This window comes from Tachyglossus aculeatus, chromosome 25 (assembly GCF_015852505.1).
Source record: "Tachyglossus aculeatus isolate mTacAcu1 chromosome 25, mTacAcu1.pri, whole genome shotgun sequence".
NCBI lineage: Eukaryota > Metazoa > Chordata > Mammalia > Monotremata > Tachyglossidae > Tachyglossus > Tachyglossus aculeatus.
The window spans coordinates 22,445,556-22,469,247 of record NC_052090.1 but is presented as its reverse complement, the minus strand read 5'-3'; the positions used below and the strand labels follow the sequence as shown (position 1 = coordinate 22,469,247).

The window sequence follows — 23,692 nt, the reverse complement described above, 5'->3', positions numbered from 1 at the left end:
GGGGGCTGCAAGAGAAACGTGGTGGTTTAGTAGCAAGAGCCCGGGCTTGGGAGTCAGAGGTCGTAGGTTCTAATCCCGCTCCGCCACTTACCAGCTGTGTGACTTGGGGCAAGTCGTCTCTTTTAGACTGTGAGCCCACTGTTGGATAGGGACTGTCTCTATATGTTGCCAACTTGTACTTCCCAAGCGCTTAGTACAGTGCTCTGCACACAGTAAGCGCTCAATAAATACGATTGATTGACTGGTGGGCCTCAGTGACCTCACCTGTAAAATGGGGGTGAAGACTGTGAGCCCCACGTGGGACAACCTGATGACCTTGTGTCCTCCCCAGCGCTTAGAACAGCGCTTGGCGCATCATCATCATCATCAATCGTATTTATTGAGCGCTTACTATGTGCAGAGCACTGTACTAAGCGCTTGGGAAGTACCAATTGGCAACATATAGAGACAGTCCCTACCCAACAGTGGGCTCACAGTCTAAAAGGGGGAGACAGAGAACAAAACCAAACATACTAACAAAATAAAATAAATAGAATAGATATGTGCAAATAAATAAATAGAGTAAAAAATATGTACAAACATATATACATAGATACAGGCGCATAGTAAGCCCTTAACAAATACCAACATTATTACAGGGTGATGAGGATGTCCCATGGTGGGGGGTGCTCACAGTCTTAATCCCCATTTTACAGATAATAATAATAATAATAATGGCATTTGTTAAGCAATTACCATGTGCAAAGCACTGTTCTAAGCGCTGGGGGGGATACAAGGCGATGAGGTTGTCCCACATGGGGCTCACAGTTTTAATCCCCATTTTACAGATGAGGTAACTGAGGCTCAGGAAAGTGAAGTGACTTGGCCAAGGTCGCACAGAGAAGTGACTTGCCCCAAGTCACACGGCCATGACCGCGGACTCCAAAGGCTCTTTCCCGTCTTGGAAGCCTTGTCGCGTGATGGCCAAGCCCGCTCTTTGTGCAGGGAGGGAGGCGAGCGTGTGGTTTGTGTTTGTGTTTTGCAGGAGGCCCTCCCCCGGGGCCCGCGGTCCATGGACGGTGGCGGCGGCGTTGGGCCCGGGAGCAGGCGCCTGCCCAGCCCCGAGCGCGGCGGGCCGGGGGCCGGGGGTCCCGGGGGTCCCGGGGGTCCGGTGGCCGGGGGTCCGGCGCCCAGGGCCCCGGGGGCGGGGCGGCCGGCGGCGGCCAACGCGGCCCGGGAGCGCAGCCGGGTGCAGACCCTGCGGCACGCCTTCCTGGAGCTGCAGAGGACCCTGCCGTCCGTCCCGCCGGACACCAAGCTGTCCAAGCTGGACGTGCTGCTGCTGGCCACCACCTACATCGCGCACCTCACCCGCAGCCTGCAGGACCACGACGACCCCAATTTGGCGACCCCGGTGGAGCCGGGACCGGGCGCCCTGCGCGCCCACGGCTACCTCCACCCCGTCAAGGTGGGTCCGGGGATCCAACCGTGCCGCCCACTGGAGGGAATAATAAGGATGGTATTTGTTAAGCGCTTACTATGTGCAAAGCAGTGTGTACCCGGCCCGCGGCTTCCAAACGCAAACGTTTGCCGGCCACGGGAGGGAATAATAAGGATGGTATTTGTTAAGCTCTTACTATGTGCAAAGCAGTGTGCACCCGGGCCCGTTGGGCCCCTGCCCGCGGCTTCCAAACCCAAACGTTTGCCGGCCACGGGAGGGAAGAATAAGGATGGTATTTGTTAAGCGCTTACTATGTGCAAAGCACTGTGCACCCGGCTCGTCGGGCCTACGGGGGCCGCACCCGGCCTGCGGCTTCCAAACCCAAACGTTTGCCGTCCACGGGAGGGAAGAATAAGGATGGTATTTGTTAAGCGCTTACTATGTGCAAAGCACTGTGCACCCGGGCCCGTCGGGCCTACGGGGCCCGCACCCGGCCCGCGGCTTCCAAACCCAAACGTTTGCCGGCCACGGGAGGGAATAATAAGGAGCGTGGCTCGGTGGAAAGAGCACGGGCTTTGGAGTCAGAGGTCATCATCATCATCAATCGTATTTATTGAGCGCTTACTATGTGCAGAGCACTGTACTAAGCGCTTGGGAAGTACAAGTTGGCAACATATAGAGACAGTCCCTACCCAGCAGTGGGCTCACAGTCTAAAAGGTCATGGGTTCGAATCCCGACTCTGCCACATGCCTGCTGTGTGACCTTGGGCAAGTCCCTTCACTTCCCTGAGCCTCAGTGACCTCATCTGTAAAATGGGGATCAATCGTATTTATTGAGCGCTTACTGTGTGCAGAGCACTGTACTAAGCGCTTGCACTGTACTAAGCGCTTATGAAGACTGTGAGCCCCACGTGGGACAACCTGATCACCTTGTATCCCCCAGCGCTTAGAACAGTACTCTGCACATAGTAAGCGCTTAACAAATGCCATTATTATTATTAAGGATGGTATCTGTTAAGCGCTTACTATGTTCAAAGCAGTCTGCACCCGGGCCCATCGGGCCTACGGGGGCCGCACCCGGACCCGCGGCTTCCAAACCCAAACGTTTGCCGGCTACGGGAGGGAATAATAAGGATGGTATTTGTTAAGCGCTTACTATGTGCAAAGCAGTGTGCACCCGGCCCGCGGCTTCCAAACCCAAACGTTTGCCGGCCACGGGAGGGAATAATAATAATAATAATAATAATGACATTTATTAAGCGCTTACTATGTGCAAAGCACTGTTCTAAGCGCTGGAGAGGTTACAAGGTGATCAGGTTGTCCCACTGGGGGCTCACAGTCCTAATCCCCACTTTACAGAGGAGGTAACTGAGGCGCAGAGAAGTTAAGTGACTTGCCCAAAGTCACACAACTGACAAGTGGCGGAGGCGGGATTCGAACCCATTACCTCTGACTCCAAAGCCCGGGCTCTTTCCACTGAGCCACGCTGCTTCAATAATAAGGATGGTATTTGTTAAGCGCTTACTACGTGCAAAGCAGTGTTCTAAGCGCTGGGGGAATACAAGGTGAGGGAAGGTGTCTCTTTACCGTGCCCTCTCCCCAGAGGTTAGTACAGTGTTCCGCACACAGAAAGCGCTCCATAGATCATTGTTATTGTAGTATTGGTTAAGCGCTTACTAGCGTGGCTCAGTCTCCCCCTTCTAGACTGTGAGCCCAGTGTTGGGTGGGGACTGTCTCTATATGTTGCCATCTTGTACTTCCCAAGCGCTTAGTACAGCGCTCTGCACACAGTAAGCGCTCAATAAATACGATTGAATGAATGAATGAAAGAGCCCGGGCTTGAGAGTCAGAGGTCGTGGGTTCCAATCCCTGCTCCGCCACTTGTCAGCTGTGTGACCTTGGGTAAGCCACTTCTCTGTGCCTCAGTTACCTCATCTGTAAAATGGGGATTAAGATTGTGAGCCCCACGTGGGACAACCTCATCACCTTGTCTCCCCCCGGCGCTTAGAACAGTGATTTGCGCATAGTGAGCGCTTAACAAATACCACTAATATTATTATTATGTTCCCGGCACTGTTTTAAGCGATAAATATGAACGAACGAACGAACCCCGGCCGGCTTTCTTTTCCAACCCTTGTACCCTGTCCCCAGCCGTCATTCAATCGCATTTATTGAGAGCTTACTGTGTGCAGAGCACTGGACTAAGCGCTTGGAAAGTACAATTCGGCAACAGGCAGAGACAATCCCAACCCTACAGCGGGCTCACGGTCGGCTCGGAGGGTTTCCTACCTTCATGCATTTGTTCGTTATAAAGTTGCCTTCTTTTCTCCGCCTCTGTCCTGGTCACTGCCCAGCCAACTCTCGGTAGTTTCCCGTCTAACGCCTCCACTTTAATTCGTTCATTCAGTCAGTCGTATTTATTGAGCGCTTCCTGTGTGCAGGGCACTGGACTAAACGCTTGGAAAGTATAGTTCGGCAACATAGAGAGGAGAGGCAACCCCTGCCCACATCGGGTGCGTGTCGGTGACCTGTCGGCTCGCACGCTTTCCTGGCAAATTCCTTAAAAAGAAGAAGTGTGGTATGATAGATGAGAACAGTGCTTGGCACATTACAGTAACCGCGTAATAAATACCATCAACATCATATAATGTGCCCAAATACACGGCGAGGAAGTGCCCCCGGTAAACCGAATTTGGAAGGCAATTCCCCCATCATTAGGCTTGGTTTTTACCGGATCGTACTAGGGGAAAAATGAGTATTCAGTTCGGATGCCCGGTGGGATTTCCACTTGGTACAAATTAAATGGGCATTTCGTTCCCAGGACTCCGGACCCTAGTAGCTGATTAGGTCTTTTAAAATGCAGATGTGTCCAGACGAACAGGTAAGTTTTAGGCGTTGAGGATTTAGCAGCTCACTGTTAAAAGGGAAGAGTTTAGAAGGGAAAAAAAATAAATCAGATACGTACTACATTCGTAAACGGGAAAGTGCTGCCGTAAATTTAAAAAAATGATTCAATTGCGCGGACGTGCCAAGCACCTTCTTTACAATTTAAGGGGACTAAACTAGTTTTCTGTTGTGATTAACAGAATCGGGGAACCAAACCATTTTTACTAGCTCTGTCTTCAGTGACACTAACGGAGAAATTGACCGACTTGACTATATTTTTAATTTCTTCTTTAAGATCTTGGGCCTCCACTTTTTGTTTTGAGTGTAGACTGGAGCGGGGGTCCCCAACAATCAGTTTGGTTTATAATAAAGCCTTGAATTTGTATAACATTTTTAGTTTTTTAAAGCACTTTCCCATCAGTTATCCTGACAACGGGAAAAATAGTTGTGAAATACGAAGCGGTCGACCAGAAAACCTAAAAATGCAGGTAAACAGCGACGGTACACCTTGCCCCAAGCAAATCCACCACTTGAATAACCATGGGACTCACTTCTAAGAATTTACAAACTAAATGAAAGTATAAGTCTTCAGATACAGTTGTAGGTGTAATATTGAAAATGAATGTGGTGAACTTGAATTCAGAAATGAAGTTTAGGTGACAAAACGTAAAATTGAATTATGACTAATAAAAAATCCATAGATTTGTGACGTTGCTCTAACATTTTTAATCGTTTTAGGAATATTGAACAAGTTTGTATTGACCAGTTTCAGCTCTTTGCTGAAGGAAAGTGTTTGACATTCTCATTCCCGCAAAATTTAGCCAAGTTGAATAGGAGTCTGTGCGTTATAAATTTTCTATATTGCAGGCAGGGGTAACTGCCATTTTTCTGCAAGTATGGTTCAAAAATCAGTATGGATGAGAGTTAACTATTGAATAATTTCACAAGCTATAGAATTTGTAGCTTGAATTCCTTTTTCTGTGATTCATTTTTTTTCAGAAACACACTGATTTGGGTTTTTTTTGTGTGGAAGAAACTCCTATTCTTTGTGCTCTACAAAATTTTGTAAAGCCCCAAGTCTTTATCTCCATTTACTTTGTCTTACAATTTGAAGGGAATCTACAGTAAAAGAGTATAAAATAAAGCACTAAGAAATAGAACCGGACAAGTATTGAAACATAATAAATCCATTTGAAAATTATTTAAAGAGTAATCACACAAGGGAACCCACAAAAAATATGCAATTAGGAACTCTGAGTACATTTTGAAATGACTGGATAGGAATATTTCCTTCCTCTAGTTTGTTTAACATTGAGCACGCTATACCCTTAGCTTTCAAGCCGTAAGTATTGAGCTTGATTCTCCCATGTTTTGAAGGGCGGATTAAGTTCAGCTCTGCAGGATTGCCTAGAGCTAAGTGACATAAACACACATAAATCACCACTACATTCCAGTTCAAGACACCTTGTCCCTTAGAAACCTATACGGCTGAACTTATTCGCCCTTCAAATAAAAACAAGGTAAACTCAATAAATAGTATTAGTTGTTAGAATGTGATTAATGAGTTGTAGCCTATCATTTAGTATTAATAAACCCTTTCAAAAGTGCTGAAAACTGTAATAAAAAGGAATTGTGACATTTTAATGCTGGATACCAGATCATTTAAGAGAAATAATAAAAATTTGTATAATAGAGCATTTTAAAATCATTGCTGATGGTTTTATGAATTAGGTATTTTGAAGCATACTGGTAATTTAATGGAACTTTTAAAAATTGCATTGTCTCATTTGGAGTTTAGATCATTTTACATGAACAGTAGCAGAAGAAAAAATGTTTTAGGAATTTTTAAACTAGATTTAGTGAAAGCATATAAGACACTTTATAGAATATGTCATGGATTTAGATTAAAGTCAATTTTAAAATTAATTACTGATTTAATAGATAGTCTTGCAGGCTATTAGTACTTTCAGAAGATGATTAATTTAAAATATATTTCAAAAATCTCTAAAAGGAATAACAGATTTTCTATTTTCATGTTAATTTCTTGTTAAAGCTAGGTGTATGAGGTAGTCACATGATTATGACTTAATTTATTAAAATTCTCAAAAGCACAGATTGAAAATTTAGGGGAGGAATTTGGTATAGCAATTCAGTAGAGCAAATTTTAGTTCGGAACTATAGCAGAGGATTGAAAAATGGACAGTTGAAATTCCTTATCTGCATTATTCAGGCTTTGGAGAATGTCATTTAACCATTCTCTAGCTCCATTTACCCACTTAAAATTGGAAGAAAGCATTCTGGTTATAAATATCAAGGCCTGTAAAATCATTTTTGACATAAAATCATTGTGGGGAAAATGCTAAATACTATCCATTAGATGCCTTTTTTTCCCTTAATAAATGGGTTTGGTCAATCTAGAGTCTAAAAATACATTCAGCAGATAAATTGGATCTATACAGTGGGTTAGACCATTAAAAACTGCTTGATTTGAAGTGCCTTGAGCACAAAAATTACCTCTAGAATATTCCTCATTTACATTGGATTTTGTTATGATGACAAAATTAACCTATGAACTGTAGTGAGCATCACTATTTATACGTATAAATGTTCCACCTTTCACATAAAATGAAAAATGTAACCCTTGTTTCTACTCACCAAACATAATTATTTGAATTTACTATTATTCCATTTCATTGAAGTTTGTCTGCAAAGGGTTTTCTAATGGGAAAAAAAACTTTAGTATATAGCCTTGTTTGCAAAATCAGAGTTCTTTTCACTATTACAATTTTACAGAGGAAATTAAGAAATGACTTGGCCAAGTTTACTCAATCCCTGGCACTTCTAACTTAACATGTGGTAAATGTTACCATCCAAGATTGTAAGCAAGTTCCTAGGAGTGGACAAGGCATTTATGGAACCAAGGATAAAACTAGTGCATTTAATGGCTCTAAATAGTAAATTTTCAATATGGTCCGGGCAGTAGTTCCCGTGTTTACAGGTTGAGAGAATCTGACTAGGTGGCCTGGGATCTTGTAGTTCTCTACTTCATACAGTGGCTTTTCCTCCCTCTCATCAGACCAAAGGTAAATCGAGTGTGGCCATACAATAGTAGCAGCATCATTGATGCAGCCTATTTAGCACTCTTGAAATTTTGAAATAAAGATTTGCAGATTTTTCCTTCAGTGATTTAGTGTAAGGAAAGTGGCCGTATGCCTAATTAACAATCCATCTGTTGGTTATGGATAAACTGTGTTAAATTGGAGTAAACAATGTGGGGTTTTTTCTGAAATGTATGATTTTTCTGCATAAAGTATTACTTCATTTCCTATATTTAGAACTCTGTGTGTGTGCGTGTATAATCTCAAAGAACGCAGAATTCAGTGTTCCTTTACAGGGCCCGAACAGCATGAGGATAATGCTATCAATGAACGAGGTGGAGATATAATGGTCATATTTTTGTGTACCCCATTTATTGCAACATAACCAATGTCCTCAAGGGAGAGTGAGATATACTGAATTTAAGAACTTGGGAAGAAAATTAAGTGATATGCATAGAGCTGATACTCTAATGGGGAAGCAGTCAAGAATTTAAGAGTAATTTAATTGAACAGTCAAATAACAGCATACGCATAAGTGCTGAAGTGATTCTACATAAGGGAAAGAATTGTAATAGGTATAAATAAGTACAAAAATGCTAATGTTTTTATGTTTATCATCACTTACCTTTGGCAGCCAAATACCCAGTTTTGGAGATTATTCTAGCACCAGTGTGAATAGCCTTTTAATGACAAAGGTGGATCTGGAAAGACAAACCTTAATGTAAAATTGAGAGCAACGCTGGCCATAGTCTACATTTTCGTGATGGAAAGGGAAAGTTTCCATGAATGACTATTTTTAAAATGTATAAGAATGACATTCTTCTCTTGGACTTAGATTTAAAATGAAAAAAAGGTAATCATAGCTATATGTACCTTAGAGAGAGACTGAGAGCAGTTGAGTCTCACAACAGTGACGAAAAAAAGCAAATATCTATGACAGGATCCACTGAGCTGTGCATCCTTCTGATTGTTGCATGTGATTTGATATATTTATTTGAACAAAATAATCTCAGGCCAAATTAAATATGTTTAAAATGCTAACTGAAGTTTTTGTTTGAATATTCTCTTTCAGAAATGGCCTATGCGATCAAGACTATACGTTGGTGCAACTGGACAGTTTCTGAATCATTTGGTGCCTGGGGAAAAAGCAAACCCAGATGAAACATCAACAGACTCACAAACTTAGCTTGGGGAAATAATGAAAGATACCTTTGTATTTATTACCTCAGATATATTTAATAGTTGTATTCAGGCTTAATGATAGCTTTAATTTTTGAAATACTGTCAGTTCTGTAATACAGGGGTTGTATTCCTGAAGAACCTCATGTTCATGAAAAGTGGCAGTCACATATTTAAGCCATGTACAGGCACAAAGCTGTTTCTTCTGGCACCACATGCAATTGTATCCAGACATATGCTCATTGTTGGAAGAACATTCCTTAATTCTGCCAACGTGATCTATCCAAATCACTTATGGATAGGTCCCATCCCAACACACGTATTGTTATATTGAACCCTACCATGCACTTAGTACAGTGCTCTGCCCACAGTAAGCACTCGGTAAATACAATTGACTGGCTGACGCTTTCTTGAAGAACTGACCATACTATTTCTAGGTAATTGTACTTGCCAACCCTCAACTTTGCCTAATGTAAAAATGAAATTGAAATTGTATGAGAAAACAGTCGGAAAAATATCTAGTGTTGTGCAATATAAATTGAGTTTTCAAGATGACTATGCCCTGGGAAAAATGTACCTGTCAGAGTTCATCATATCTTTCCCAACTGGTAGTTTGACACATTTTCTCAAAAAGCTGTATCTACTTTCTACACTAATCCATTTCCATGAGGACAGATTGGATCTTTGGAGGTCCTATTCCAAACAGAAAAACCAGTTTGACACTGACTGTGCATGCTGTGGAAAAGTCTGTCTCGTTTTAATGAGGTTCAAAAGAGAAAACTGGTTTAAGGTGTAATAGACATTAAAGTTACTTCTTTCAGCGCAAACCTACTTGGTTGTTAAACATTCCTCTCCAAGGGGCTGTCCATTTTGCATCTTGTGGCTGCTGATTAAACAACCTATGGTGGTTCTAGGTAAGGAAAGCCACAGGGAAGAGTAGCAACCTTTCTGCCTTTCCCAGAAAGTGCCAGCTGATACTGGTGGTCTGATGGATTAATCCAGTGGATTGACCCTTTGAGTGCCCCATTCTCACATCTACCAGAATGTTAGGAAAGGTCAAGAACAACCAGCTGTGAATCCTAGTTTTAGTTCTCTGTTTGGCAGAGAATGGGAGGTTCCCCCAGATCAAACATGGAAAGGACTAAGGCAGCAGAGGTAGAGCAGAAAGGCTGCTTCAGAAGTAGCTAGTAAAATAGAACCCACAGATGCACTGGTAGGGGAACAGCAGTGGAAATTAAAATGAGGAAATCTAGGGTGGGGAATGCAATGCCTTGGAGCAAGGAGGAGGCCAGGAGTCCCGTTTCTCCCCCCCACATCCCAAGACACTCTCTAGGCTCAGGAGTTTGTGATGACTTGTGGAATGGGAGGGGTTGGTGAAATTTTCTCTCCTTAGGTCAGCTGGATGACTGGAGGGCAGAGACATTGGGAAAAGGTTCACCAACACAAATAAGACTTTTCCTGAGTCTTTTTCAGGACAACTGCTGTGCTGAACGCTATGCTGTCCCCATTTCTTCCTCTTTAATTCCCTCCTTCCCTCTGTCCACCACTCCAAGAAAGTCCTTCCAGTAGTTGACAAGCCAAGGTATTACAGCTGCAAATATAAAACTTTCCAGGCCGGGCATTAAGGCTAACGGACCTAGTCCGCCCAGATTTATTTATTTGTTTACCTGTTGAACCTGAGCCCTGAACAGATTGGGCTTGATGTGTGGGTATTGAGTCCAGGTACCCTTCCAGCTTAAATTAGACCAAACCCCTCCTCCCTTTCTCTCCTCCCCACCCTGTCCTCCCTGAACCTGGCTAGGTTGAGGGCAGAATCAGACAGCTTCTCCCACCTCCTCTCTCCCTATTTCCCATCACTGTATCCCCTGTTTCAACCCTGTCTCTGCTGGGTTCAGGATTAGGGGCTGTAGCCCAAGCGGGTTCAGACTGCCTCACAGGAAAAAGACATTTCAGAGTAAATAACACCCCAAGGCTTACTCCATACAGACTTGACAGCAAAAGCCTGACAATAGGTACGTTTTCTTCTTATTCTGAAATGTGAATGGATGTTCATTATACTATGAAGTTATGTCTTGTAAAAATATATAATTAAATACATGCTTTGTGGATTATTAAATGTAGCAATAATATATGTTTGTATAAAATATTGTATGTATGTGTATATTCCCATGCATAGCTTAAGACTCTAAGATGTGTAAATAGTGAAATGTGATTTTACTCTAACTTCACTATGTCAGTCAACTTGTGTGCTTAAAAAGTATCAGGAATTATTAATCTTCTGTTTGAAATAATATAGCATATTTAAGAAAATTGAGTTATTGTATTTAATTGGCCCCTGAAAGTTCTACTTTACAGCCTTATTTTAGGTCCCTAAAGTCAAATGGTGAGAAATCTAAGGGTAACATCAGGCATGAAACATCAGACTTAATTTATTAAAAACCTTTTAAGTGTTTCTTCCAGTTGCTGAGCCCTCACAAGGAGCATTCTACACAGAGGATTGAGCTCCAACCTGAGCTCCCAACTGCACACAACACCCACCCCTTTTTCTCTATTTTAGGCAGGCTTACGCTTTCCTCAAGGCGAGATCTAGTCTCTGTGCTGACACCCCCTTCATTCCCCTTGTGTCTCCCTCTAAAGCCCCCTGACAAGATATAGTGGGAGTTGGGGGTAGGGGAGAGTGATGGATACTGCCCTGAAAGTATAATTTCAGGCAATTTGTATATCCTACTCCTCTTCCCTTTCTCTCCTTGCTTCCTCGACCCCATGTCCTCACAGTTGAGGGGAAATATACACAGTCTTCTCCCCATTTATTCCATGCAGGAGGTTATATGCAGATACATTCTGCCTATTTGCCACCAATAAAAGAGTAGAAACAAGCTCAGACAAATCCTACACTATTAATTTATAATGCAATTTTAAAAATATACCTGCTCATCCTGGAGTCATTCAAACTATTCAACTCAATTGCATTTAATGAGCACCTATTGTGAGCAAAGCACTGTAATAATAATGATGGCTTTAAAAGCTTACTATCAAAGCACTGTTCTAAGCCCTGGGGAGGTTACAAGGCGATCAGGTTGTCCCATGGGGTGGGGGTGGGGGGTCTCACAGTCTTAATGCCCGTTTTACAGATGAAGTAACTGAGGCACAGAGAAGTTAAGTGACTTGCCCAAAGTCACACAGCTGACAAGTGACGGAGCTGGGATTTGAACCCATGACCTCTGACTCCAAAGCCTGTGCTCTTTCCACTGAGCCATGCTGCTTCTCTAAGCGCTTGGGAGAGTACAGTATAATAACAAATAGACACATTCCTACCCACAATGAACTCACAGTCTAGAGTCACAGTCAAACCTGCAATTTCCTTTTGGCTTCATTAGATATTTTTACACACCTTAACCAAACTTCATTGTTTGGAGGTAGTTTTATTTTTTCCTCCTTTATTTTGTAATATAATAATAATGGCATTTGTTAAGCGCTTACTATATGCAAAGCACTTTTCTAAGCGCTGGCATATCAAAACAGAAAATATATCCCCTTTCTTTGGACTAATATTCATTTTCCCCATGGATACCAATGTACTTGTCATGCCGTCTTTGTTGAAGCAGCAGAGTTGGGTTGGCATTGCTGAAAGGGAAGTTTGGTAAAGGAAATAGTTTTGCTTTTCTGATAATTTCTGTAGCGTAAAGACTGAAATTTCAGAGATATTGACAACATGACTTAGGGGCCTGTTCCTCTCATCTCTGCCTTGACAGAATTTCCTTTGAATTTAGTGGAGGAAAAGGAGAACATGAACTCTACTCTGAGAAGGATTTAGAAAATGCTTCTGAAAGTCTGACATTTACAATGAGGCTTACTTTGCATTATGGCAATTTAGTAAATAACAAGTTTACGAACCATTTCATCACACTACCAATGTGTAACATCAATTTAATTAACATGGAAGCATTCATTTTCAAGGAGAACCCTAAACATTTTTTCTCTTTCAAGTTCGGCTTTCTAGGAGTCACTGTTAGCACTCAGCATAATGCCGTATTGTGAAATCGTAAAACTAAGGAGGTCAATGTTACTTGACAAAAATAGTTGTGTCCAGGTGACTAACCTAGGCTTTTCTTTGAGCTGGAGTTGTTGAAATGTGTGGTCTTGTTTATCAGAGTGGAAGTGTGCAGTGTTTTCCTTGGATGTGAAACCATGATGTTCCTCCCATTTTAGCAATGAAATTAACTGACAAATCAGATTGTTTTCACATGGGTTGTATATAACAAATTTCATTGTCTATACTCTTTTAATATGCATGAAGGATATATCATTTTTCCTGGTCCATAGTGCGTTTCAGACAAAAAAAATAAAGCAAGCTGAGTTGCAGTTTATCATTTTATTGAGTACCGACTGTGTGGAGGACACTGGCTTGAGTACTTAGGAGAGTACAATGGAGGCAAAAGACACAATCCCTACCCTCAAGGAATTCACAGTCTAACAGGGGAGACAGGCAGACACAAGTTATTTATAATTAGGACAAAAATATGTACAACTGGTTGTAGTAGAGAAGGGAAAGATAATATAGGGAACATCGATGGATAGGTCCCTACGTACTATGGATGGCTGAAGGCGTGATACAACCCTGAGATGGGAGGTAATCAGGAAATGTCTCCAGAAGGAGGTGGGATTTAAAGCTAGGGAGAGTTATGGTCTGGCAGATTTGAAGGGGAAGAGCGGGAGAAGAGGCGAAAGCGAGAGACAAGGTGAGCTTCAGAGGAGCTGAGGAGTGGCTGAAGAGGGCAGGTATGTCAGGAAGGACTGGGCGGAGAGCTCTGAATCCTGTGGTCAGTATGACCTTCTCCTAGATCCAACCTCATCCCTCCCACAACACTTTCCCCTCCTTCCTACCCTTTCTCAAGAGGAGGCTCCCCCCTGCTCTCTCAGTCTACTGCCTCTACTTGTGTCCTGGATTTCCTCCTCTGTCCCCTCTTAAAAACACTTGCTTTCCCTCTCTCACTGCCCTCTCGGTCTTTCTTGGCTCCTTCTGCCTTGAAACTAGCTCATGTCTCTCTTAATAGTAGTAATGATGTTTATTGAGCACCCACCAATCAATCAATCGTATTTATTGAGCGCTTACTGTGTGCACAGCACTGTACTAAGCACTTGGGAAGTACAAGTTGGCAACATATAGAGACAGTCCCTACCCGACAGTGGGCTCACAGTCTAAAAGTACACACCAAGTACAGCGCACTTGGGATGGCTCAACACAAAGCCTCTTCTGGGTTCGTTGCTCAGTGGAAAGAGCCCGGGCTTTGGAGTCAGAGGTCATGTTCCAATCCCAGCTCCACCAATTGTCAGCTGTGTGACTTTGGGCAAGTCACTTAACTTCTCTGTGCCACAGTTACCTCATCTGTAAAATGGGGATTAAGACTGTAAGCCCCCCGTGGGATAACCTGATCACCTTGTAACATCCCCCAACACTTAGAACAGTGCTTTGCACAGAGTAAGTGCTTAATAAATGCCATTATTATTATTATTCCACTTCCCCTTCCAGCTACCTTCCCATTTCCCTGCTCCCATTCCAGCTCAAACTCCTTGAACTTACACCCATTGCTTTTACTTCCTTTCTTCCAACTCTTCTCTAGATCTGCTGCATTTCTACCTTTTTCACTCCATTATATATCGCCTAAATACACCTATAAGGATACACTTAATTCTTTTATTAACATGTATTTTCACTATATTTTCAGAAAGATGCTGTTGGGGAATTTCCAGGAAAGTCTTACAACAATGCAAGTCTGTCTGGCTAGAAACCAATGTCAGAAGAAACGGTGGTGCATTGATCAAGATGTGTATAATGCAAGTTTTCCACAAGTTGGGGTTCATCAAAAATGTGTTCCCAGCATTTTAGGTGAACAATGTATTTTCACAGGCTGGTTATGTTTTTTAAATATAGAAAATAGATAGTAGAATCAAAATTTCATATTTTGAGGAATTAAGAATGGCAGCATTGGAGCATTCAGAATTCTTAAAACCCAAATAGTCCGAAAAAGACAAAACCAAATTATTTCAAATCCAAAATTTTCTGTATTATCGCCATATCCACCGATAAATTATTTGTAATCCTGAAGACCACAATGTTTACCTGACCCTATCTTGATCCTCATTATCACCTCAGTGTAAACATCACAAAAGTGAGAGGTAGAGTGAGGTCTACCTTCGGCATCTATGCACTTTAAAAATCTGTGACCTTCGGACACTTGATATATGCCCCAACCCCACAGCACTTATATACATATCTTAAAATTATATTATAAATTACTTGTTTTTCATATGAATGTCTGTCTCCCTCTCTAGCCTGTAAGCTTGTTATGGTCAGGGAATGCGCCTGCTAATTCTGTTGTACACTCCCAAGCGCACAGTGCTCTGCATATAGTAAGCGCTCAATATTATTAAGGACAATGATCACGCTTGACCTACCTTAAATCACAAGTGCTTTCATTGTTCAACACACCAGCTCATTGGACTCATTCGACTGTTTTGGAATGTGGACACTATTGATTGAGCTTCTTCCTCCTCTCCCCTGAAGGTCTAATTTCAGATTATTTTCTTCATCTTCTCCTTCTCCATCCCCTGACACATTATTCCTCCTTCAGCAGAAGCAGCAGTACACTGCTAAGAAAGGCCCTGCTTCATAGCCTTTTACTTGGGCTGTGACATAGTGTACCTACCTCCAGAAAGAAAAAAAGGAGATTCATAAGGCAGCAGTACAAGAGCATTCTGTAGTGGAGGGTAGAGCTAATTACAGAAAATAGGAAAAGACACAGCCCCAAAGCAATAAAAAAAAAAAACTCTGGGCAAGGTTGCAATTAAACTGAAACCCCAGACTGACTCCTGTCATTAAGCAGTTTTCGTCTCTTGTGGCCTAGTGGAAATAATTTGGGACTGAAATTCAGAGGACCTGGGTTCTAATCCACTCTGCTACTTGCTTACTGTGTGATCTTGAGCAAGTCTCTTAGCTTCTCTGGGCCTCCGTTTCCTAATCTGTAAAATGGGGGTTAGATACCGGTTCTTCCCTCTTAGACTGTGAGTCCCATGTGAAACAAGGACTGTGTCCAACATGATTAAATGGTATCTTCACCAGCATTTAGTACAATGCTTGGCACAGAGTAAGCTCCTAACAAATTGCACAATTATTACTATTATTTCCTCCCCTTTTTTGTACACCCATAACACATACCTGCACCTAAACAGAAAGGTGCATATTACATAGATGTGGCCCCAAACAGCAGATGACAGGAAGGGCAAACCCTGCTCTTCCTCCTCTAATAATTGTGGAATTTGTTAAATGCTTACAATGTGTCATAGTCCTGGGGTAGAGACAAGATAATCAGATTGGAAACAGTCCCTGTCCCACGTGGGTCTTAAAAGTCTAAGCGGGGAGGTGAAGACGTATTTCATTCCCATTTTACACAGATGAGGAAACTGAGTCACAGAAATTAAATGACTTGCCCAAAGTCATACAGCAGGCCTATGGCAGAACTGAGATTAGAACCCAGTAGATTGCCAGGCCTGTGCTCTTTACATTAGGCCATGCTGCTTCTCCTTTCCATTTTTCCCCACCTTGTCCCAATGAACAGAAGTGTTTATTGCTTTTAAAGAATCCTATAATGAACCAGGATTAGCCACAGAACTTAACTGCCTTATTTTTTAAAAAAAAATTCCCTTCATTTTTACAGAGGAATTTTATTTTCCTTTAGTGATAGTATTTTTGAACATTTCAATCAAAAACTGATTTCCAGGAAAAATGAGGAATTTGACTAGTTTTTGCTCATAGAATCACTAAATACTGTTGTACTTTCCAAGCACTTTGTACAATGCATTGCATTCAGTCACCATAAGAAGCATTTAACCTTAAGAAAAATGTAATTGAAAGATATTTTAAATATCTATATGAAGATACTTATCAGGCCTTTTTAGGGGCAGATACAAACTTATTGATAATAGCACAACTGTTTTACTTTTTTATGATTTGAGAATTTTTCAAAAGTTAATTGTTTTATTGCTTATTACTTACCTGGGAAGAATTTCTTTAAGTTTCTTTTTAAATAATCTGCCACCAAATTATCCTCTTTAATTAGAAAAATTAAATTAAATATAAATTTAATATAGTCACACAGAAATACATCTACAAGCATACAAAGGATATTCTAAATAACCCTTGTATGGTTCTCTCATACATCCAGTTGTAATTACAATTCTGTGTGAACTGTTTCTCCTGGATAATATGCTCCCTGCCAATCGCCATTCCTTCCCTTGGTGGCCTCTAAAAACAGTACACCCTTTGTATTTAAAGTGAGACTGTAAAAGGAAAGAAAAAGAAGGCTTTTAGGTGGATTGGAATTATAACAGCAGATATGTTGTAGTTCACTGAAAAGTTTACGTTTGAAACCATTTCCGATTTAGCGCAGGAGAGAGAATAACTTGTTAGCCCCTCATTTTCTCAGGCTTTAAGACTTTAAAGTACTTTCACTTATTCAACTTCCTATTGTTCAGCTGTTTTACTTTTCATTTAATTTGTAATACTTGTAAAATTGATCTTTCAGAGACGCTCAGTTATATAAGTAGAAGAGCCAAATTCTGGTTATGTCACATCATAACTTTAATATTGATAGTTTACTAGTTTACTTTCCATGAGAAGTGACAACAGTAATTTGGGTGGTTTTTTGCAAATTTTTAGTTCACATTCCTCAGGTGTTTGAGCATTTTCACCCCTGAGTGCTCAGGCCTCATTTTCTACTGAATAGATCCATGGATTGTTTGTTTGTTTTTTTCCACAGATTTTGGAATTTAACCACAAATAGAAGCAAAAATGCTATTTTGTCTCAATGTCATTTTTTAAAAATCCCACCTGAGGTAAATAAAAAAAACTCTTATATAGAAAGTCACCCATTTTGCTTCAGGTCCCTTCTACTGCTCATTTTGACATCCTTCAAGCTGGTCGCAGTCTTCTAGACTGTGAGCCCACTGTTGGGTAGGGACCGTCTCTATATGTTGCCAACTTGTACTTCCCAAGCGCTTAGCACAGAGCGCTCAATAAATACGATTGAATGAGTGAATGAATGGTCAGAGAAAATACTGTTAAGGGGTACTGTATGGCTAGCAGAGGCAACTTCTTCCAGTTACAACTTGACTTGCTTGTTTTAATCAATCAATCAATCGTATTTATTGAGCGCTTACTGTGTGCAGAGACATCCAAGGGTCTAGTGGGTTCTCCGGATGATTCACTAATGGGAAAAGAGACTTGCCTGGTGGGCCAAGAGTATTAATTTACTAATGTGGCCTACATGGGTAAATTCAACTTCCAGGTAATGGCAGCTCATAAGAAAAATAAATCATCTCTAGCATTCATGGTCTGCATGTTGCAGAGACTCTTTGGGGAAGGTCCAGTCAATCAATCACTCAATGATATTTATTGAGTGCTTACTAGATGCAGAGCACCGCTTTAAGAGCTTGGGAGAGTAGTCCCCAGCATTTGTACTAGCTGGTGGCTGCCCTATTCAGAAATGTAATTTTTTCCACTCAAATTCTTGAAGTTGATTAGATGCAGCAGTAAAAACATAGCTTTTGTGTCCAGCTTTGGGCCTTTGAGTGTCGTTAATGAGGAAGATGTAATAATAATTTGTTCCCAGTATCTTTATAGGTGAAATTCATTCCTAGCTGACTGGGTTCCATGTCAGGTAATAGCACTTGATTCCTAAATGGGCAAGCCTTTGAGAGTGACAGGCTATGGAAATTGTTATTTTGTGTACTGAGTAGAAATTTTGCCTTCTGAAATCTATTTGCACAGCTGTATGATCATGTACCCGAGTGGATAATATACATTTCCATGTCTAAATAATAATAATAATAATGATGGTATTTGTGAAGCGCTTACTATGTGGAAAGCACTGTTCTAAGCACTGGCTATGGAAATTGTTATTTTGTGTGCTGAATAGAAATTTTGCCCATATAAGGATTTCTGAAATCTATCTGTACAGCTGTATGCTCATGTACCTGAGTGGATAATATACATTTTCATGTCTAAATAATAATAATAATAACAATGATGGTATTTGTTAAGCACTTACTATGTGGAAAGCACTGTTCTAAGCACTGGGGAGGTTACAAGGTGATCACCTTGTCCCACGGCGGGCTCACAGTTTTAATCCCCATTTTACAGATGCGGTAACTGAGGCCCAGAGAAGTTAAGTGACTTACCCAAAGTCACACAGCTGACAGTTGGCGGAGGCCGGATTTGAACCCATGACCTCTGACTCCAAAGCCCGGGCTCTTTCCACTGAGCCACAAAGCTTCTCATCTAAAGATTGTTTTCACTGGCGATTTAATCCCGCCTCGCAGATAGATTTGTTTAGACTCCTAGGTAATAATTGTTTTCAAATAACGGAAAACGGAGGTTGCAGATGTCCAACATATGGAGGGAAGTGGGGGGGGGGGGGGGACGACGATGGACAAACTATCATCATCATCATCAATCGTATTTATTGAGGGCTTACTATGTGCAGAGCACTGTACTAGGTGCTTGGGAAGTACAAATTGGCAACATACAGAGACAGTCCCTACCCAACAGTGGGCTCACAGTCTAAAAGGGGAAGACAGAGAACAAAACCAAACATACTAACAAAATAAAATAAATAGAATAGATATGTACAAGTAAAATAAATAAATAAATAAGTAGAGTAATAAATATGTACAAACATATATACATATATACAGGTGCTGTGGGGAAGGGAAGGAGGTAAGAAGGGGGGGATGGAGAGGGGGACGAGGGGGAGAGGAAGGAAGGGGCTCAGTGTGGGAATCAATCAATCAATCAATCAATCGTATTTATTGAGCGCTTACTATGTGCAGAGCACTGTACTAAGCGCTTGGGAAGTACAAATTGGCAACACATAGAGACAGTCCCTACCCAACAGTGGGCTCACAGTCTAAAAGGGGGAGACAGAGAACAGAACCAAACATACCAACAAAATAAAATAAATAGGATAGAAATGTACAAGTAAAATAAATAAATAAATAAATAAATAGAGTAATAAATATGTACAACCATATATACATATATACAGGTGCTGTGGGGAAGGGAAGGAGGTAAGAAGGGGGGAGGGAGAGGGGGACGAGGGGGAGAGGAGGGAAGGGGCTCAGTCTGGGAAGGCCTCCTGGAGGAGGTGAGCTCTCAATAGGGCCTTGAAGGGAGGAAGAGAGCTAGCTTGGCGGATGGGCAGAGGGATTGGGGGCATTCCAGGCCCGGGGGAGGACGTGGGCCCTATTTATCTTCCCCCTTTTAGACCGTGAACCCACTGCTGGGTAGGGACTGTCTCTATATGTTGCCAACTTGTACTTCCCAAGCGCTTAGCACAGTGCTCTGCACACAGTAAGCGCTCAATAAATACGATTGATTGATTGACAGATCTTCCTCCCCACATGCGATTTCCTCAGGAGCAGTTGGAAACCCGCCCCATCCGGCCTGGACCCCTTCTTCCTTCAGCTACGACGCCCCCTCGCGGCGTGTTCGAGGAAGGCGGAAAGAGCAGCCGTGAGGAGGCATTTTTAAAGGGGGGGGGGGGCGCGCGAACCTCCGCGGCTGCGCAGTGCGGCCGCACTGGAAAGACGACCCTCCCCGACCGGAAGTAGGGGGCTACCGGAAGGGGCGGGGCTTGGTCGCCTATAAATAGGGCGCGTCGAGCCCTTTCGTCCTCTTTTGCGCCCGCGGCTGGTGGTGGTCGGTCAGGAGTCGGGCGAGGTGGAGCGGATGGATCCGAGAGATGCTTTGCACGGAACTGGTGGCCAGGTTTCCTTCCTTTGTTTGTGGCCGAGGCCTTTGGATCCCCGGGATCCTCCTTCCTTGGCCTCTTCCCGGGAGCGCTGCTGCCGCGTTGCCCGGTGAACGGTGTAGTCCCCGGCCACGTGGCCTGGGGGAAAACCCCAGCAACTCCTCCACGGATCCGCAGTCATGATGACGGTGAGCCTTCTCGTCTCGTTCGTAGGCAATCCGGCTAAATTTCCTACCTCTATAACGATGGTGTTAAACTGTTTTAGACTGCGAGCCCCCTGTTGGGTAGGGACTGTCTCTATATGTTGCCAATTTGTACTTCCCGAGCGCTTAGTACAGTGCTGTGCACAGAGTAAGCGCTCAATAAATACGATTGATGATGATGGTGTTAAGCGCTTACTGGGTGCCAAGCACCGTTCCAGGCGCTGGGGTAGATACAATAATAATAATGTTGGTATTTGCTAAGCGCTTACTATGTGCAAAGCGATGGGATAGATGCAAGGTAATCAGGTTGTCCCACGTGGTACTCACGGTCTTCATCCTCACTTTACAGATGAGGGAACTGAGGCCCAGAGACGATAAGTGACTTGCCCAAAGTCGCACAGCTGACAAGCGGCAGAGCCGGGATTCGAACCCATGACCTCTGACTCCAAAGCCCGGTCTCTTTCCACTGAGCCACGCTGCTTCCCCCAGATACAAGGTAGGTCGTCCATCGTGGGGCTCGCCGTCTTAATCCCCACTTTATAAATGAGGTAACTGAGGCACAGAGAAGTCAAGTGGCTTGCCCAAAGGCACGCAACTGGCAAGGGGCGGAGACGGGATTAGAACCCACGACCTCTGACTAAAGCCCGTGCTCCTTATACTATGCCACGCTGCTTCCCTAGCCATTGTCCCATCCGTCCGAGTTCCCCAGGTGGGCCTAATTGGCCCCGCTAGGAAGGAAACATCATCAATAATGACAGTATTTGAGTGCTTACCATGTGTCAGACTCTACTAAGCGCCTGGGTGGATACAAGCAAATCTGGTGGGCATAGTCCCCGCCCAATTTTACAGATGAGGGCACTGAAGTGACTTACCCAAGGTCACACAGCAGACAAGTGGGGGAGCCGGGATTTAATTTATGACCTTCTGAGTCCCAGGCCCATGCTGTACCCACTAGGCCATTCTGCCTCCCAGCACCATGAGGTGGCTTTGTTAGGCCATAGAGAAATCAATAAATTGCGTCCTGGGCCCAATTCTCCCGCCTTTTTTGCGGATTCTGATAGAATAAGTAACTGCTTTTTAAGAAGCAGCGCGTGGCTCAATGGAAAGAGCACGGGTTTGGGAGTCAGGTCATGGATTCAAATCCTGGCTCTGCCCCTTCTCAGCTGTGTGACTCTGGGCAAGTCACTTCACTTCTCTGGGCCTCAGTTACCTCATCTGTAAAGTGGGGTTTAAGACTGTGAGCCCCACATGGGACAACCTCATCTCCCTGTATCCTCCCCAGCGCTTAGAACAGTGCTTTGCACATAGTAAGCGCTTAAATACCAAAATTATTATTAAGTGGCACCGAGGAGGGTTTGGGCCCCACATCCGACCTGATTCCTCCCTTTATAATGGTGATATTAAGCGCTTCGCATGTGCTAAGCGCTGGGGTAGGTACCTGGTCATCAGGCCGCATATAGTCCCTGTTGGGGCTCACAGTGTAAATAGGGAGGACAAGGATTGAATCCCCGATTTATAGATATGGAAAGTGAAGTTGAAGGATCTTTCCGAGGTGACGCAGCAGGCAGCTGCGGAGTCGAGATTGGAGCTCACGTTCCGATTTCCCGGCTTGTTCCCAGTCCACTCGGCCATGCTGCTTTCCAGCACTTTCGAATTGCCAGCAAGAAAGGATTCTGGTGAGACAAAGGGATTCAGAAGTAGCCTAGAATTTTGGATCTCGCTATTTGCCTATGTGGTTTTTTTGTGGATTTAGTCTTTCCTACAGCACGGGGAATGGCAGTGCTATGCTGGCACATGATCTGATAGCCACATGGAAAAAAGAAGCGTTCCTAATAGCAGGATAAAGCATTTGCTTATTGGTACTCGAAAAACCCCTTTCCCTGATTCACTTTTGGTGACATTTCCTTGTGTTTCCATGTGATAGAACATGGGCCAGTTTTAGTAGGGTGACTTCCCTAGGCCCAATTTAAAATCTGCGCCCTTGGGTATAGTAAGAACAATATTCACAATGATAGATGATGTATTTGAATCACTAGAATTTACTCAGCCTTTGAGACCTGCGAGTGACTGAAGAACCTAATTTTTATAAATCACTTCCAACAGTTGGTATCCATATTAAGATAAATGATCTCTTCGCCTCTGGGGGTGTTGGTCAAGATGGTGCCTTGTCCAGTGGCTTACCTGGTGGCCTTATGACTGTTGACTGAGTAGGGGCTTGGGACACGATTCTGTTCCTAGAATCAAGGATCCAGAACCAAGATCCTGGGTTTGGTGAGGTGAGCTACTCCTTGACACACATGTGCAGGCATGTGCCAGTGCTCATGGAGATCAGCAAGCCTGCTGGGGTACATCTAACCTTTAACCTGGCTCATCTTTCATTCTTGTCAATGCAGTTGGATTGGAAAATAAACTAGATACATACTAGGCAGCTGTTCCTATCAGTGCCCGCCCTCACACTCTTCAGCCCGCTTCATGAACAAGTTAGTAAGCATCTGTTCAGAAATGAAATGAAACTAGTGAGGGAATTGTTCCCTCTTTTTTTCAGACAGGGAAGTTCGTTGGCATTAATGATGATTTTTCTTTTTGCCGTTTACCCAGCTGAGTGCTTCTTTGAAGTCGACTTAAGGAAATCTGAGATGCCATTGATAACTAGTCTTATCTGAAGGGGCAGTTCAGCATCCAGATTTTCATAGTTATGCAAAACTTTTCTTTAAGGCAATGGAGAAAAGGAAGACTTTCCTGTGCTGCTTCAACACAATTATGAAGACACCACATGAACTAAGAAGGTATGTGACTGATGAAGCCCAAGAAAATTAGTGATCAAAATATGCTATTGAAATAGATGTCCAATACCCAGAAAGACACTAATTGGTAAAAGAATCTCATCCCATAAAAATATTTGCCTATTTATGCATTCATTTTACCACAGTTGGTGGTATTATGAATTGCACCAAACTGGCACAGTGATGATTTTACCTTTATGCCGTTTACCCAGCTGAATGCTTCTTTGATTAAACTTTTGAAGTCTGAGATGCCAGTGCCACTTAGAAAATGGTGTTTATTAAATGGTAAAGATTCATTTTGTAAATTGGAAATGTA

The 23,692-nt window shown here is 42.9% G+C and overlaps 1 protein-coding gene and 2 non-coding genes across 3 annotated transcripts; all 3 read left to right on the top strand.

Moving 5' to 3' along the window:
* Positions 1-908: 908 nt before the first annotated feature.
* On the top strand, positions 909-8,590 carry TCF24 (transcription factor 24). The gene is made up of 3 exons (XM_038766528.1): positions 909-956; positions 1,025-1,447; positions 8,477-8,590. Exons 1-3 carry the CDS (start codon positions 909-911, stop codon positions 8,588-8,590), a joined length of 585 nt encoding a protein of 194 aa, XP_038622456.1.
* A 14,560-nt stretch (positions 8,591-23,150) lies between these two features.
* Positions 23,151-23,237, top strand: LOC119945615. The gene has a single exon (XR_005456276.1). It is a non-coding gene; the product is annotated as a small nucleolar RNA SNORD87 (small nucleolar RNA).
* A 310-nt stretch (positions 23,238-23,547) lies between these two features.
* On the top strand, positions 23,548-23,632 carry LOC119945614. The gene has a single exon (XR_005456275.1). It is a non-coding gene; the product is annotated as a small nucleolar RNA SNORD87 (small nucleolar RNA).
* Positions 23,633-23,692: the final 60 nt, after the last annotated feature.

Excerpts from the sequence above, each read along its gene's own strand:
- TCF24 (XM_038766528.1), top strand. The coding sequence starts at position 909 with ATGACCGCGGACTCCAAAGGCTCTTTCCCGTCTTGGAAGCCTTGTCGC. Across the intron at positions 957-1,024 it reads CGTCTTGGAAGCCTTGTCGC|GAGGCCCTCCCCCGGGGCCC; the intron begins GTGATGGCCAAG and ends TGTGTTTTGCAG. Across the intron at positions 1,448-8,476 it reads GCTACCTCCACCCCGTCAAG|AAATGGCCTATGCGATCAAG; the intron begins GTGGGTCCGGGG and ends ATTCTCTTTCAG.